General features: G+C 43.7%; 1 protein-coding gene and 1 long non-coding RNA gene across 2 annotated transcripts in view; one reads left to right on the forward strand and one right to left on the reverse strand.

Moving 5' to 3' along the window:
* Nucleotides 1–17,272, reverse strand: LOC106146776. Its single transcript, XR_001231338.1, has 2 exons — nucleotides 17,169–17,272; nucleotides 1–233 (listed from the first exon to the last, which is right to left on the reverse strand). It is a non-coding gene; the product is annotated as an uncharacterized LOC106146776 (long non-coding RNA).
* The window catches only part of LOC102023926 (zinc finger protein 426-like), a 22,107-nt gene continuing 10,108 nt past the window's right edge, over nucleotides 6,284–18,282 (forward strand). The window contains 2 exon segments of the mRNA XM_013505073.1: nucleotides 6,284–6,345; nucleotides 6,596–6,683. Coding sequence (XP_013360527.1) covers nucleotides 6,343–6,345; nucleotides 6,596–6,683 — 91 coding nt within the window. The 5' untranslated portion in view covers nucleotides 6,284–6,342.

Here is an 18,282-nt window from a genome sequence, read left to right on the forward strand (position 1 = left end):
TTAACCATCACACTATGTATTTTAATCACTTTCCCATCACTAGGACACAATACCTGACATAGCTGAAAGGAGGAAAGGCTTATTTTAGCTCACATATTTTTAGAGGTTTCAGTCCATCGTGGACTGTTTAAGACCAAAGTGGCATGGTGGGAGGGTCTGGGCGGAGGAAAGTCGCTCTTGGCCTTGGAGAGGCAGAACATCTTGGCACAATGGCACGGTGGAGTAGACGGCAGCTAGGAAGCAGAGAGAGGAGGGGTGAGGCCGGGGAGAAGGGGCTGGGAACAAGATATACCCCCCAGTGCCACTCCCCAGTCACCTGCTTCATCCACTGAGGCCCCACTTCCTAGTGCACCCACTGAGCCACAAACCTGTAGGCATTTTAATCCACTGGATGTTAGAGTCCTCGTGATCCAGTCACTTCCCCCACAGCCTGTCCCATGGCAATCATGCCTTCAGCACAGTGAGCTTCGTGGGGGGAGCATTTTCGGTAACAACCTTAACAGTAGTCTTACTTCTAGTGGTTCGCCTTTGCTTTGCATTCACCTAGGACAGAAATACCTTCACAATCCCCAGCTTTTTTTTTTTTAATATTTTGAGACAAGGTCTCACTGAGGTGCCCAGGCTAGGCTCAAACTTGGGATCCTCCTGGCTCAGCCTCCCAGAGTGCTGGGATGACAGGTGTGTATACCACTACACCTGCCTGAGGTCCGTCCTTATGCCTATCCCAGACTTCCTCATCTCCATTCATATTCCGTCCACATCTTTGACCTTCCTGCCAAACCGCTGGCAACTCCTGATGAACCAATGAGTATGTGTCCATCTCCCCACACACAGTGGGCAGCAAAACCCACTGCTTGCTGTTTGCCACTGGGAAGGTTTTCCTTTTATTACTGTCTCCATGGTCATCCATAGTGCAGTACACTGCTTTAGTTTGCCACTGTCTGGTTCTACTAGCATAGCATACAGTCAACAGCTATAAACCTGATCCCTCCCTTTTTTAAAGGCAGTGTCTTGCTATGTAGTTCAGTGTGGCCTTGAATTGACTATGTAGCCCAGGCTGGCTTTGAACTCACTGTGATCCTCTTGCCTCAGCCTCCCGAGTGCTCAGACTTCAGGGGTGTGCCACCATACCCAGCTGTAAACCAAGCTTTTTGTGTCAGCTGGCCATAAGGAAGGTGGTGCACACCTGCAATCCTAGCACTCGGGAGGCTGAGGCAGGAGGGCTGCCGCAAGTTCGCGGCCAGCCTGGCCTACATAGTGAGATCAAGGGCAGCCTGCAATACAGTGAGACTCTGTCTCAAAAAAGCAGAAATAACTAAGTAAAATAAAGGTCTGTGCTGTGAGACTCATCAGAGCTTACAAGAGGCTTCTAATGTTGTCCTATTTGTGTTTGTGGGTGTTACTCAGGATCTAACCCAGGAGCGCCTCTGCTACTGAGCTACATCATCAGCCGTTTTTCTTTTCATTTTTTAATTTTGACAGTGTCTCATTAAGTTCCCTAGGTTGGCCTAGAACTTGTGGTCCTCCTGCCTCAGCCTTCCAGGTAGTTAGGATGACAGGCTCTGCCTGACTGCCATGGACACTGAGCTTTTTTATTGTGTGGTGGATCATTCACACTGAGGAGTTTATGCTGTGGCTTGAGTGTGGTACGCAGCTCTCTTGCTGTGGTCCCAATCAAAACCGGAGGTCTAGGGGACTCTAAGTGGGTCAAAGGCACAGACCAGGGAGGTGCCTGCTGTCTTCAAAATCTGCAAGGTCTACAGGGTGCTGTGCCTCCTTTTGGGAGCGTGTGGTGTGAGTGCAGTAACTAAGAGTGGCTCAGAATGTTTATTTAGCTGACCCTCTACCTCCAGCCTCTCCTTTGTAAGTGATATACAAAGGTATTGAGAGCATTAGACCTCTGAAGACTATGTTTTCACAGACAGTGGGAGAATTAACATGTATTTGTGATAGTCTGTGATCATTTCCCATGTTCCATGTTCTTTCTGCACAAGCCCACGTGATGTTACATTGGTCTGAATATTGGGTGAGATGTGGTGGTTCTCCACTTCAGTGATTCATATCAAGTTTGTCTACCAGACTTGAGGCATTTGTTACCTAGAACAAGCAATATTCTCGGGGTGTGGTGGCAGATGTCTGTAATCACAGCTACTTGGGAGGCTGAAGCAGGAGAATTGCAAATTGGAAGGCAGTCTAGACAATTTAGACTCTACCTCAAAATTTACAAAAATTAAAAGCACTGGGTTTGTAACTCTGTGAGGCCCTATGCTCAATCTGCAGTACCAAAAAAGCCAAAACAAAACATATTTTAGTGTTTGGACTGGTGAACTATGACCCATGAGACACATCCGCCACTAAAACTGCTTGTAAATAAAGTTTTAATGGAATACAATCCTGTGCATTTCTGTAAGGATTTTCTATTTGCCTTCTTATTGATTTCATTCCCAGGGACACTGTGGTCATTTTGCCACCATCAGTGAGATCTGCAGTCCAACAGACGGCTCTGCTGTCTGGCCTATTCCATCTGCCTGACGGCTCAATGCGGCCTTATTGTCTTGATGCGTAAGGGCTGCTCATTTGATTTCTACTACTACGGCTTCTCAATGTTGCCACTAAAATTGAGGGGCTTATCTCAGGAATGGTCTCCTCTGCAGACACAGCTGGCATATGCAGGAATGTAAGCACAGAGCTCTCCAAGGATGTAGGGACGCCTCCTCTAATCTATCCCCAAGTGCCTTCATGAAGAGAATACTCCCTTCTGAGTCCTCAACATGGGTTGGGCAAAGGGGGATGTGCAGACCACACATAAGAAATGCAGTGCAACATTCCTATGTCTCTAGGGTTCCTTCCTTTATACTATGCTGGGGAGACTCTGTCATATCATCTCATTCACTGTAGGTCACCACTGGGCCTAATTTCTAGTCATCCAGACAACTTAGCTGTCAGTCATTCCCAAGTCCATGGGGCAGGAAATGAAATCCAGAATGTCTAGTTGGGACCCATGTCAATGAACTTGGCCCTAGCTAGCGACATCCCACCACCCTTGGTCTCACACTCCTAGAATCCTTCCCCCTGCATGGTCCTTGGTTGTCCTTCAATGCACGTGACCACAGTGGGAATGTCGTGTGAGCCTTTTCCTTGCCCGATGCTGTACACCTGTGTCCCTGGATTCTGCATGCGTTTTGCCTCCAGTGGCAACAGCCAGTGATCATGGTTAGTCTCGTACAGTATTTCCTTCCAATACAACTCCCCTAGGAGAGATCAACACAGGGGTTTCAAGCAGAGGAATGCAGGGACCAAAGAGCAAACTATATACCTGGTTGGGGAGGCTCAGAGTGTTTTAGGGTTTTAAGACTGTGAGTTTCACTGGGGTTGAACAAGTTCTCATTCCAAGTTTCATGCTCTCATTTTCCTGATTTTATTGTAATTTTTTTTAGTTTTCAAATTTTCTGTACGTTAGAACATAAAATCTAGAGGAACCCCACTCATGTGGTCAGGCGCATCAGTATGATCAAGCTAATCCCTGCCCACATTCCCCTCCTTGCCCTCCCCTGTGACATTTGACTGAATCATCAGTGAAATCTCATGGCTTTTGCTTTTGTTCTCCACACAGATGCCCAATAAGGGGTCTGGCCCACTGTTTTGCTCTCTCAGTTCCCTACCTTGTTGGTAGGGTCTGCTCATAATATCCTTTTGTAGAACAGCATGACCTCCTACATGTCACAGTGTGCCTCCCTCTCTAGGCCTTATGCATATAATAAATCCTTTTGCCTGGCACAGTGGCACACAACCATCATCCTAGCACTTGGGAGGCTGAGGCAGGAAGGTTGCTAGTTCAAAATCAGCCTGGTTAACATGCAAAACCCTGTCTCAGAATAAAATAATAAAATAAAATGAGTGAGGGGCCTAGCACAGTGGTAGAGCACTTGTCTGGCATGTGTGGGGCCCTGGATTCAATCCCCAGTACCACCCAAAAACAAATCCAAAAAGGGAAGACTTTCAACCTCCTAGAGATAACAATCCATTTTAGGAGATTTTGCTTAAAAGAATAAGTAAAGGGGTGATGATTAGCCTGTTCACAGGCAAGGACAAGGAAGACACTGCCCAGAAGCACCTGGCCCTTATTCCCTCCTCTCCTTTCTCTTAGCAACTAAAGACCCAGACCTTAGCCCTTGAAAGCCTACAATAAATAAACAAGAAAATAAAACAGGGTGAAGAGCAGAGAATACTGGCTCTTTCAGTGGACAGGAGCTCAAGAGAGAGAAACTTTAAATTTTATGTACTGACCTAATGACAGGTTAAAACACACATAATGGTAGGATTACCTACTAATTTAAAAACAAACCCTTGGTTTCAGGGAGTTAAAACTCAAGGTAATTAAATTACATATGAGTAGTGTTTAAATAGAAATATATACATTTGTATTAATTTGAACATTGGGCTCCCTATAGTCTTTTTTAAAGTGCCTAATATATGCAGGGCATAGTAGCAGTGGCTGTAATCCCAGCTACTCCAGGAGGATTGTAAATTTGACACGGGCCTGGGTAGTTTTTCAAGACCTTATAGCTTATATATCAGATTCATAAGACGTTATAGCTTATATTCTTGATGTCCTCCCAAAGCCTCATGTTTTCAGAGCTGGCTGGATCTAGGGAGTGTGATACTGGGATTAAGGATGAGTGGTACTAAATTAGTCCTCTGATTGGAATTAGCATAGTTCTGGGTGTGGCTGAATGGATTTACTGAAGACAGGAGCCCCACCCTGGGTGTGAGTGAAAACACCCAAAAGGCTTGTAACCTGGATGGGACAAAAGGGAAGGCCAGGCTCACTGCTGCTGCTGCTGCTTTGCTGCCTCCTGCCTGCTTTGCCATGGACTGTTTCTCCTCTGCCATGCCGTCCTCCCTTGGAGCTAGCTGACTATGCACAGAAATCTCCAAAAATTCTGAGCCAAAATAAACATTTCCTCCCTTATCTTGTGGGTGTCAGGTGTTTTGTCTCAGCAATGAGAAAAGTAACTAAAGACACCATGTCTCAAAATAAAATAAAAATGGTTGAGGAGTAGCCAAGCACTTCCTGGGTTTGATTCCCAGTACCGCAAAAAGACAAAAGTTATAAAATAGAGGGAAATGGATAAACCTACTTCATAGACTTGGCTAACATTACCAGTCACAACAACCACTGCCCTAAAATACTCCACAGTAGGCATGATGTTCCTGTGCTATGTACAAAGTACCCGAATTCTAGCCTGCTACAGTGCTTCCCAATGAAAGCTTGTGTGCTACTGCTTCCTGGTGGTCACATCATTTTTTTTCTTTTTGGTACCCTTCATTCCAAAGTGCATTTTTGCTCCATAGATCAGATACATTTATGAAGCAAATTCCTGTTCATGTGCCCATACCACAGTGTTAATTACAGTGGATTTACATCATGTTTTCATGTAGCAGTTCATCATTGGTTTTCCTTGTCAGTGTTTTCTTGGTTATTATCATCAGATGTTTGCTCTTCCATATGAACTTTAGATCAATGTGCTGAAGTCCATAACAATCTTTTGGCATCATTGTTGGGATTATGTGACATTTTAAAATAAATGATTGGGGGGAGATGCCCGGTAATCTCTGTGCTATTTTGGAATATCTTATAGGTGGTCCCAGGCCATATGACAAGATCATAAAAATAGCAATATGATACATATTTGACAAAACACAAATCAAGATGTATAGCAAATCTGCTTACACTGAAAATGCAAAGAAATCAATTATTAAGAGCTCAGCATGGTGTTCAGATAAATTAAATGAAATCAAGGGCAGTAACAGCAGGGGACGGTAGCACACACCTGTAATCCCAGGTACTGAGGAGACTGAGACAGGAGGATCACGAGTTAGAGGGCAGCCTGGGCAATTTAGGGACACCCTGTCTCAAAATAAAAGTGGGGAGCAATAACAGCTATGTATGGAAAGACTGAGGAGAAGAAATAGGTTATGCCGTCTCTTCTACTGCCATCATGGAAGACTTAATGTAAGGGTTCTAGGCGCGTAGGCAGAGTTTGATAAAGAAGCTTTTGTGAGCATCCTGCGGGTCGCGTCCCACCCCAGCGGTCCCCTCAGCCAGGGTCTCTGTGTCTGTTTCTGCCTCCTACCCCTGCTCTGCGTCTGCCCGAATTTCGACTGCAGCAATCAGCGCAGGAAACTAAACCTCCGCGTCTAACGGGGACGGACGCTGGTCGTGTCTGAAGTTCAAATCACGCGGGTTCCGCGCGCAACCGGAAGCGGAAGTGACGCCAGCGGGTCGCCGTTGTCCTGTTCAGCGCTAGTGGCTCGGTGCTGTGTCCAGTTGCCTTCCTCATGGTGGGTCTGCCCCGCTTGCCCTTAGTGCATTCGTGCCCACCTTTCCACGTGCGGGCGCAGGGGTCCCAGAGGCGGCGGGGGTGGGGAGCCAGCGCCCGGAGGAGAGCCGGGGGCCCCGGGCGAGCGCAGCCTGCGGGCGCGGCCGGGTCGGGGTCCAGGTGCGGGTGCCGAGCGAGCGAGCGGTCCTGCAGGGCGCGGCCTCGGATGCTTCGGCGCTGTGCTCTAAGCAGCCTGTCTCCTTCTGCCCCAGAAAAAAAGGAACTTCCGCCGTTTAGTAACGTTGCCTCCAGCCCCGGCTCCTTTCCTCCTCCAGGATTTGGCGAGTCCGGAGAGTTCAGGTGAGCACTGGGTGAAAGTTGGTCCAACAAGGCCTCCTGTTCCTTTCTTTTCCTTTTCTTCTAATCATTATAATTATTATTATTACTCTGTGGCACTGGCGATTGAACACAGCGCCTTTGCACTGAGCTACATCCCAGCATTCCCTCCCCGCCCGCCCCGAGACAGGATCTCACTGAATTGCCCAGGCTGGGCTTGAAATTACCATTCTCCTGCTTCAGCTTCCTGTCAGACTACTGGGATGACAGGTGTACGCCTCTCCACCCAATGACTTCCTTTCTTTTGATACACAATATTCAGTACAAAGGTAAAGTCAATTCTTAGGCATCTAGGGTGTTAATATTTCTGTACATAGGTGAAAAGATGGGGGCCTACAAGTCTTTCTTCTGGAGAAAATACGACTATTCAGCTGTTGTCTTCATTTGGAGTCCCTAGGCCTGTACATCCCTACAGAGCTTCAAAACAGGTCTCCTGGAAGAGGATGGAAGTTTTACTACAGTGGTACCAGAAAAATTGATATTCGGGGCTGGGGATTTAGCTCAGCGGCACAGCGCCTGCCTGGCAAGTGCAAGGTTGTGAGTTCGATTTCTGGTACGGGTGGGGTGGGGTGGGTGGGAAACAACCAGAATAATTGATATTCATTTTTTGTTATTTGAATCAAGTGTGTTTGTCCTCACTTTTTTAAAATTAAAATTGAACCATCTGGTACAAGAAATACTCAATACAATGAACATTTTAAGTGAGTACCATCTGTTTTTTTTCTTGAATCAGATTTTATTGGTACATTTTTATTGGTACATTTTATTAGTACATAATGATCACATTCATCATAGAGAATTTATACCTGTACATGAAATAACTGGATTCTTTTTTTTTTTCCCATTCCCCTTACCCTCCTTTCAATCCCTCCTCCTCTCCTGGAACAAAAGCTTTGTTTCTGTTTTTCCCTTTTTTTTTCTTTTTTACTTTTCCCTTCTTTCCTCTCCCCACCCCCTTCTTTGTTCCCCTCCCCATTTGAACATTTTCTTCTTTTCTCACAATATCTAATATACATTTTGTGAGTATCATCTTAAATAAGTAAAATAGATTTACGTATGCTTTGTTTGTTGGTTGGTTGTTGTTTGTACTAGGGATTGAACTCAGGGCTTCACAGTAGCCTGTGTCTTCAGCCACCATCACCACCACCTGTTTTTGTTTCAATTTTGAGACAGGATCTGCCTAGGTTGCTGAGTTGCGTGGGCTGAGCTGGAACTTAAAGTCCACCTGCCTCAGCCTCCCAGAGTGCTAGGATTATAGGCATGTACAGATATACTAATTTTCAGCACTGTATAGATTTGTCGCTTTTAAAGTAATAAAATACATTTAATGGTGAACCATCATTTGTGTGTAAGTTGAGCATAAATTGCATACATGAAACTTTCCCTTTGATTACTGGGTAATAACACCTACTAAACATGTCCAACTAAACCATAGTATTATTTTACCTGAGAAAATTAAAAATATTAATATCATCTAACATTTACTTTGTGAAACACTGGATTTCTGCACATTATTCCTCTATATGCTTTCTATGTTTTTGTGTCTAAGAGTCATTCAAGGCTTATATTTTGCAGTTGTTCATGTCTTTTTAGTTTAGAGAAATCTCTCTTGTTTTTTTTCTCTCTCTCTCTCTCTCTCTCTCTCTCTCTCTCTCTCTCTCTCTCTTCTGTGCTGGGGATGAAATCCATACCTCATACATCCTGAATGTGTGGTTTACCACAGAGCTACACCTGTACCCCCCACTTTAATTGACTTTTGAAGAGTCACGCATTCTTGAGAAAGTCACAAATTTTGTTATTTCTTACTGCATTCTCATGGTGTGTTTAAATATCCCTTCTGTTCTTGCTATTTTCTCTAAACTTGTAATGGGTTCCAGAGGAGAGGTTTGTAAACTTTTATAGGGATTGATTGTAAGTACTTTATGCTTTTTCACCACATTATCTCAAATTACTCAGTTTTGCTTTAATTACTTCATGTCCATGGCTTTTTTTTTTTATTGTTTTTTTGAAACAAGCTCTTGCTATATAGTTGTCTCAAACTCATGGTGATCCTCCTGACCCAGCTTCCTGAGTTCTGGAATTACAAGCATGCCTAGCTGTCCATGGTTATTCTAATGCAAACTAGTGGTAAGCCAAAACTAGGATACAAAGCAGAATAGTTATCTTCAGAAGTGGGTATAGGGACTGGGGTTGCAGCTCAGTGGTGTAGTACTTGCCTGCCATGTGCAAGGCCCTGGGTTCATTCCCCAGCACTGCAAAAATAAAATTTAATTTGAAAAGAGGGCCTAGATTTGACTTAAAGTACCAAAAGATTGTGCTGCCCATCTCCTGTGGGTACTTGCCAGAGGCTTCCTACAGTACACTGTACACCAGGGACACTTTGAGTATTGTTGAGTCTGCTCAGTAATTTGGACCAGGTGCTTGAAAAACTTGTACTTCACTCGTAACTGGAAGCCTTACAGCTGACCACGTAGATATACTAAAGCACATTCAAATCTTGAAAATGTTGCATTCAAAATTCAAAGGATGCTGGGCATAGTGCCTGTCTTGGTTACTTTTCTCTCATTGCTGAGACAAAATATCTGAGGCCAGAATTAAGGAAGAAAGGTTTATTTCACAGTTGGTGAAGGTTTTAGTCCATACTCAACTGGCTCCAAGGCAGAGTGGCACATGGCAGAGGGCAATAGTTCATGGTGGTGGAAAACAGCAAAAGCAACAAGAGCCAAAAGGGAGGAGCAAAAGCAAGCCATTTTCCCTCCCTTATATTGTATGCAGGCTACCCACCCCAGGGCAAGTATAGCATTCACACCCATAATCCCAACATTGGACAATGGATCAATCAAAAGCTCTAGAAGCCTGCCCCATGACTGCATGAGGCTTTAGGGGGATATCTAGACACAAAACATAGCATTCCACCCCTGACCCCCTCAAAGACTTATTCACATCCATTTATGCAAAAGGCATTTTAGTCCATCTGTAAGAGTTGCTAAAGGGGCTGGGGATTTAGCTCAGTGGCGCAGCGCCTGCCTGGCAAGTACAAGGTTGTGAGTTCAATTCCTGGTACTGGAAAAAAACAAAACAACAACAACAAAAAAGAGTTACTAAAGACCTAATGGTTTCAGCACAGCTGAAAAGTCCCAAGTCCAAAGTCTCCTCCAGATCTAAGGCAAACTCTTAGCTGTGAGCCCCGGTACAAATGAAAAGTTAAACACTTCCAACATTTAATGTACAAGATAAACATTACCATTCCAAAAGGTACAAATGGGGATACAAAGGAATGGAACCAAAGCAAGCCCAAAATCCAGCAGGGCAAACATTAAGTCCTGTAGTCACATGTACAGCATCTGAGGCAATCTGTGGCAAATTGTGAGCTCCATGTGGCTCCACTTCTGTGGCACTTCTAGTGGTTGTAGCTCCCATGGCTTCTCTCTTAGGCCTGCTTTGCTCCCTCCTTGCAGCTTTCCTTAGACAATCCACATTCCTGGCTTCTTCAAACTTTTGGCTCTCCACTATACCTCTGGCTTCATCCTCACAGCTTCACATACTGCCTTCTCAGAGGCCCACTACCTAGCCTCCCAGGCCTTCTTGTGAAATCTGAGTGGCAGCCTTTTTAACCTCAGGACTCTTGCATTCTGCATGCACCTAAAACCATCACCATGTGGATGATACCAAGCTCTGCTGCCAGCTCGAGCAGTAGCCAGGCTTTCGCTCAGCTTTAGGGGTTGAGTGCCTGGATCACTGAGCACTCTGAATCTAATTCTGAGGAACAAATTCTTTAGGTTGCTGCCATTTTGGGACCTGGTGCACATGCCATCACCATTCTGGAACATAGTGTGGCTGATGCCATTCTGGGACATGGCACTCTGAAGCTTTCTCCTCAAAGCAGAGTCTTTCACCTTTCCAGTTTTGAGGATGCAAAAGGTAGAGACTTGCTGCTTCTTGTGATGCCCTCAAGACATCTTTTATATTTTCCTTTTCCTTCTCAGCAATTGAGATCTCCTCAGTTCTATGTTTGTAGTCCACAGCTTTATTGGAGCTTCTTTTTTGGCCAAACTCACAACATTTTAAATCATCCTGCTGGGCTCTTTGCTCTTGCTTTGCAACATAAATCTGGCAAAAAACCCTCAACAGTAGCCATGCGACAAATGCCTCAATTTCAGTGTCTTGAAATTTCTTCTACCAGATTAATTAGTCTGCCACCCTTAATCTCAATCTCAGACAAGTTCTGCAGATACAAGCAAAAGCCAAGCCATAACATATATCATCTGGAGTCCAACAGCCAGTGCAGTCCTTCCCAGCAGAAACCTCCCAAGCCTGGTCTTTACTGGCAGGATTTCTATGAGCATTCTGGTCTTCTGAGCTCTGACCAGAATCTCCCATACAGCAGAGCCTAAGTGTTCTAGCTCTACTCTTTCAGGTGACATCTCTGAACTCTTCCCACAAGCCATTCCCAAAGGGTCTGGAACCACATAGTCAGGTATAGTCACAGCAGTGGCCCCATTTTCAGTACCAAATTCTGTCTTGGTTACTTTTCTCTCATTGCTGAGACAAAATACCTGGGGCCCAGAATTAATGAAAGAATTATTTAGAATTATTTAGAATTAATGAAAGAATTATTTAGCTCACAGTTAGTGAAGGTTTCAGTCCATCCTCAACTGGCTCCAAGGCAGAGTGGCACATGGCAGAGGACAATAGTTCATGGTGGTGGAAAACAGCAAAAGCAACAAGAGTAAAAAGGGAGGAACAGAAGCAAGCCTTTTTCCATCCCTTATATTGTATGCAGGCTACCCACCCCAGGGCAGGTGTAGCATTCACACCTGTAATCCCAGCTTTGGACAATGGATCAATCAAAAACTCTAGAAACCTACCCCATGACTGCATGAGCCTTTGGGGGGGACATCTAAACACAGACCATAACAGTGGCACATGCCTGTAATCCCAGCACTTGGGAGGCTGGGGCAGGAGGATCACCCTTGTGAGTTAAAGGCCAGCCTGGGCTACATAGTAAGTTCAAGGCCAGCCTGAATTACGTAGTGAGATCCTATCTCAAAAAAAACAAAACCAAAAACCAAACACACACACACATACACACACTTCAAAAGATCTATTCTGCCCATTTGTAGGCTGGTAGATTGGATGAGGTGCAGTATCTTACAGTGAAATCTTTGAGGGAATGTCTTTACATGATCCAGACCACTGATCCCCTAGAAACTTTCTTTCACCCCTAAATTACCACCTTTTGTTTTGCATCTTATATCTAAACTGTTTTCTACTCCTTAGTCTGTTAGATCCATTCAGCACATCAACATAGCTTGCAAATGTGTTGTGTGAAATGTCAAGTTCTCTAGGACTACGTTATACCAGAGAACAGCAAATTGACATAGCCTGGGGCAGTGATGTGATGGAACACAGGTACACTGTTGGTCATGCCAGGTAAAAGCTAATTGCTTTCTGTTTGTTTTAAATCAGTTTGAAAAAAGAGACTAGCTTTGTCAGTACCTGCATGCCAAGTGGTAGAGATTGTGTTGATTTTCTTCTGTAAATATACTATGTCTTGAAAAACAATTTTAAGTGGGTATAGTGATACATTCTGCCTCTTGGAAAGCTGCAGCAGAAGGATTTCGAGTTGGTGGCCAACCTGAGCAACATAACAAAACCTTGTATCAAAAAATAGACTCCCATAAAAAAATCAACAATTGGGAGTTACTGCCTGACTAAATTCATGATAACTGACGGTTATCATTTGGATCTTAAATATCCATCAAAGACCATGTCTTAAAGGCTTGGTTTCTAGCTTGTGACACTACTGGGAGATGGTACAAGCCTGAGGTAGAGCCTAATTCAAGGAAGTTAGGTCTGTAATGAAATATTGAGACCTCTGCCTCTCTCAACTCTCTTTGCTTCCTAGCAACCATGAGGTGAGCAGCTTTCCTCCACTATATGCTTCCACCTTGATGTACTACTGCCTTGCCATAGGCCTGAAAACAATTGGCCCAGTTGAGCATGGATGAAAATCTCTGAAGCCAAAATAAATCTTCTTTATAAGTTGGTTGTCTCAAGTATTTTGTTATAGCACCAGAAAACTGACTAACATAGTCATTCTTCCCAAGTGACTCCTGTACTGGCTTCTGTGGTGAATTAAATTGGGATGAGTTAAGTGTTAGGATTCCTGGTTATTTGAAGTGTTTGAAGGTTTTTTTAAATTGGTATTTTTCTTAGCCATCTTTTTGTCACTGAACATAATACCTGATACCCACAACATAAAGGAGGAGAGATCTATTTTGGCTTAGGATTTTTAGAGGATTCAATCCATAGTTGGTAGGCTCTAAGTCAGAAAGGAAATAATGGAAGTGGCGAATGTGAGCTACTCATGTCATAGTGTCCAGGAAGCAGAGAGGACAGGGAGGGACTGAGGAAGGAGATAGACCATTTCAGATAAATGCCCTCACTGACCCACTCTTCCATCCAGTCTCCATAACAGCACACTCAGCTGGTAATTCATTGGGGTATTCATTCACTTATGAGTGTAGTGCCCCTATGATCTAATCACCTTCCAAAAGCCCAACCTCTGAACACATAAACCTTAGGGGGGAGATATAGATCTAGACTATAACATTCCACCTCTGATCCCCAAAAGACTCATCCATCTCTTTATGCAAAATACATCTAACCTACCACTTAATGTCACCAAAGCCTAACAGTTTCAGCATTGCCAGAAAGTCCAAATCCACAGTCTTCTCTGAGATTCAAGGCAAACTCTTAGATGTGAGACCCTGTAAAAATCAAGAAAGTTAAATACTGCCAACATACAATGGCACAGGGTAAACATTCCCATTTCAAAAGGAAGAAATAAGGGGATAAGAAGAAATGGGCTAAAGATTGAAATCCAGCAGGGCAAACATTAAATCCTGTAGTTTCTTTCTTTCTTTCTTTCTTTCTTTCTTTCTTTCTTTCTTTCTTTCTTTCTTTCTTTCTTTCTTCCTTCCTTCCTTCCTTCCTTCCTTCCTTCCTTTCTCTTTCTTCTTTCTTTCTTTCTTCCTTCCTTCCTTCCTCCTTTCTTTTCTTTTCTTTTCTTTTCTTTTCTTTTCTTTTCTTTTCTTTTCTTTTCTTTTCTTTCTTTTCTTTTTGGTACCAGGAATCAAACTCAGGACCTTGTGCTTGCCAGACAGGCATGTATGCCCTTGAGCTATATCCCTGGCCCCAAATCCTGTAGTTGTATGTCCAGCACTTTGGAGCAAGTTGTGGCAAGAGTGTCTCCACTGTACTTTCAGCTTCATTCTTGCAGCTTCAAACACTGCCTCCCATGTCATTGTCTTAAATCTGGGTGGAAACCTCCATGACCACATAACTCTGACATTCTACTTTCCTGAAAAACCAGCACCATATGGATGATACCAACGTTTGCCACCAGCTCACACAGTAGCCAATCCCCCTTAGACCATGGCCTTAGAGGTCTGTGAATACCTGGATGGCTGAGTACTGAAACAAATCCCAAGGATCCAATTTCGTACTCACCCCTTCTGGAACAGGGAGCCTGAGGCTTTCTTCTCAAATGAAAGTTTTACAGTTTTGTGCCCTTGAGCTTGTGAGTGGTAGATTCTTGCTGATTCCTGACATACCCTCAAGCCATCTTTCCTATTGTCCTGATGAAAAATACTTGGCTTCATTTTAGTACTAATTGTTTCAGTAGCCACACTGTCCAGGGCCCCAACTTTGCAGATAGTTCCTTTTTGTCGAAACTGAAAGCTTTTCACATCTATTGACTCTTGTATTTGCTCCTGTATCTCACTATAAATCTGGCTAAAAACAGTGAGTAATACCCATATGACTTCCTGAACATTGAGCTGCTTTGAGGTTTTTCTACCAGATTAATTAGTTGACAACCCTTAATATCAGTCTCTGAAGAAGTCTCAGGACATAGGCAAAATGAAGAGAAATTTTCTTCCAGGGTGTACATACCTGGGGTCTAGTTAAACTGCCAATGGAGTCTTTGTTCCCAACTGTATCTCACTATAACTCTCCTGAGCTTGGTTTTTACTGTCTGCATTTGTATCAGCATTCTAGTCTTCCCAGCTCTGACCAGAATCTCCTAAGCTTGGCTTACATCATTCTAGGGCTTCTATACAAACCTCCCTACCTTTCCAAACTCTTCCCACAAACCACTTCCTAAAGCTTTTAAATCACATGGTCATGTATAGTCACAGCAACAGTTCCACTCTCAGTACCAAAATATGTTTTAGTCATTTTCTCATCATTGGACATATAGGAGATTCTGGTATTGGATATTTTTTCTCAGTGACAGGAAAGTGATAGTATTTATTCCTCCATGAATGTTCTGTTATTTCTGATTTATTATGTAAGAGGGTAGGGATTCCCTGCTTGTACCTCTTTCTGTCATAAAAGCCTTCATCTTCTACGTCAAAGAGCAAATTTAAGGGATGCTGCCAGTTGTCATGAATGTCTGTATTCCACGTATACATGAAGGAAGTAGGAAAATAACCATAATATGGGTGTGTTGTTCAGTTGGGCCCTCTGTGAATTGGATGAAGAATTGTTAAAATGTAAACTAGGGAAAGGGGAGATATAGCTGAGTGGCACAGTGCCTGCCTGGTAGGCACAAGGTCCTGAGTATTTTTCCAAACAACAGTTCATTAATTGAGCACCCCCACATTGTAAGTGGCTTTGGGGCTCTAATATGGAAGGCAGGAAGAATGCTGTTTTCAGGTAAACATGAATGTAAAGCAGAAAACATATGTGCTTGATTATAGTTACACAGTTGCCTGGTTTGGTCTGTTTGGCTTGAAAGTCCCTAGATACACAACTGTAGATGAGAGGTTTCTGACTGGATAGCCTTATATTTGTTTTGTTTGTTTTTTGAGCCAGGGTCTTGCTATGTAATTCAGACTGGCCTTGAACTCATGACAGTCCTCCTGCCTCAGCCTCTCAGGTGCTGAGATTACAAGTGTGCACCACCATGCCCACTTTTTGCTTTCTCTCTCTTTTTTGAATTATAAGCATTTATAAGAAACAGATTCAGTTTGCTTGTATTTTCAAATCAAGCTACTTTAAATTCACAGTGAGGACTAACTAGTTTTGACTGTTCAGGAATTCATTGCACTTAGTTCTTTAATTTACTTTAATTCACTTGACTCTTAATAAACCTTTAGCTTGACTGGTGGGCCACTGTAGTATTTTATGTCACCAGGGTTCCTTGTCATCTCATGGCCATCTGGTTACTTAATGTCCAGTGTATAATCACTCTAGTAAATGATTATAGATCTCTGTGGTGAAGGCTTGAGCAAGGCTACCATATTGGAGGCCTCCTTGGTACATAAATCAAACAGTATTCAAATATACACAGGGGCTCACAGTGGCTGTGGACCATGTCTAGTCATCCAGCTGTTTTTTTGTTTGTCAGTTTGTTTTGTGTTTGGCTTTTTGAAACAAGGTCTCACTATGTAGTTCAGACTGGCTTTGAATTCACTATGTAGCCCAGGCTGGCCTTGAACTTGCAGCAATCCTCCTACCTTGGCCTCTCAAGTGCTAGGGTTACAGGTATGCACCACCAGGCCCAGCTCCATCCAGCTATTTTTGTGCATAAAGTTATGGGAGTTTTTTGTTGGTTTTTGTTAGGCGGTACAGGACATTGAACACAGGGCCTTCACAATGAACTACATCCCCATCCTTTTTTTTTTTTTTTTTGGAGACAGGGTCTTGCTATGCAATTCAGGCTGGCCTTGAGCTCACTTTGTAGCCCAGGCTGGTCTCAAACTCCCAAAGATCTTGCCTCAGTCTCCCAAGTGCTAGGATTACAGGCATGTGCCACCACACCCGGCATTCCCATCCCTTTTTATTTTAGAGACAGGGTCTCCCTAAGTTACTAAGTTATGTAGACTCGGCTTGAATTTGTGATCCTTCTGTCTTTGTCTCCCAGAGTTCTGGGATTACAGACATGCAACACTGTACCTAGCTTGTACATAAAGTCTTACTGGAACACAATCATATTTGTTTACTAGTGTTTTATAACTTTCATGCTAAATTATAACACAGGCTATGTGGCCTGCAATGCCTAAAGATGCTGAGAGACAGAGAGAGAGAGAGAGAGAGAGAGAGAGAGAGAGAGAGAGAGAGATCTTTACAGCTTCCTCTCCTAGGGTCACTGTCTATCTCAATCTAGATCCTACAAGGAGACAAAAATTATTCCTTGATTATTTATTTAGCAGTGCTGGTGGTAGAACCCAGGGCCTCTTGCATGCTAGACAAACACTCTACACTAAGCCATGCTCTCTGATTATTTTAAACAGGAAGATTATAAAATAAAGATGTAAGGAACTTTTTTTTATGGTGCTAGGGATGAAACCTAGGGCTTCGTACATGCTAGGCAAAACTGAGTTGTATCCACCCCACTGTACTCCCAAGCCCTAAGGAAAACACTTAACAGATACTTACAGACTTGTCCAACTCAGGGCCTCTTGCTGCCACCATTGCCTTCTCCTCTTCCTCTTCTTGCTCCTCCTCCTTCTCTTCTTTCTCTTCCTGCTCCTGCTGCTCCTCTTCCATCTCCCTTCTCTTCCTCTTCTTCCTTTTCCTGCTTTTCCTCTTTCTCCTCTGTCTTCTTTTTAATGTCATAATAAGAAATACAAAGTTTAAAGGTAGTTTTATTACTTATAACCATTAACTGTGGTATATATTCTATATGTGGCCCAAGATAGTTCCTCTTCATTCATTTCATCCTACACAAGCCAGAAGGTTGGACACCATGGGAGTTAACACAGAAGCTTTACTTATGAGGGCACGAGGCCATGGGGGATGCCCAGATGGAAAGCAAGGGAGGGCATATGTGTCACAGCTCTCTCCCCAAGATGTGGCTTCCTCAAGTGTTATTGGAGATGTCATTGCTCCCTTTTGGAAGATGAACATGGGTGCTGTAATGTCTGGGCCAGCAGTGGTCAGCAGTCACCTGGCCATCATTGTACAATCCTATGGGATGCCAGCCAGCCCTGACTGGTGGGCAGATCCATGTGTAAGAACTAGTGCATGGAGTATCCACAGAAATGGTCTCTTCAGTACAAACAAGCCAGGAGTGGTGGGTGACGGTGTGAAGGAAGGCACCTTTCTCCTGCCCTTGGGTTGTAGAATACTTACAGTACATGGACTAGACTCAGGGCTATATTTTGTAATGAACAGTTACTTCACCATTACCCAGGTGTACATGGATAGTGTTTGGAAAGGATCTCCATTGTCTATTAGATGTCAATCACTGGGTCCCATTGATGAGGCAGTCTCTGGTAGGTACTGATAAGCACTGGTAGAAAAAAAAAGAGATCCAGGGGAGGAGCTAGGGTGTAACTCAGTGGTAGAGCTCTTGCCTACTGTGGATGAGGCTCTGTGTTCCTTCTCCATTCTCCAACAGACAGAGACAGAGAATGAATGAATATGCCATCCATGACAGGCAGAATTCTCTAAAAATGCAGGGGATCCTAACTTCAGACCCTCTCAAAAAGAATTACTAGAGCTGGGTGTGGTGGCACACAGTGGTCTACAATCAAAGTTATCCTGGAAG

The sequence above is a fragment of the Chinchilla lanigera genome, unplaced genomic scaffold (genome assembly GCF_000276665.1).
Source record: "Chinchilla lanigera isolate Chin_1 unplaced genomic scaffold, ChiLan1.0 scaffold00094, whole genome shotgun sequence".
Lineage (NCBI taxonomy): Eukaryota > Metazoa > Chordata > Mammalia > Rodentia > Chinchillidae > Chinchilla > Chinchilla lanigera.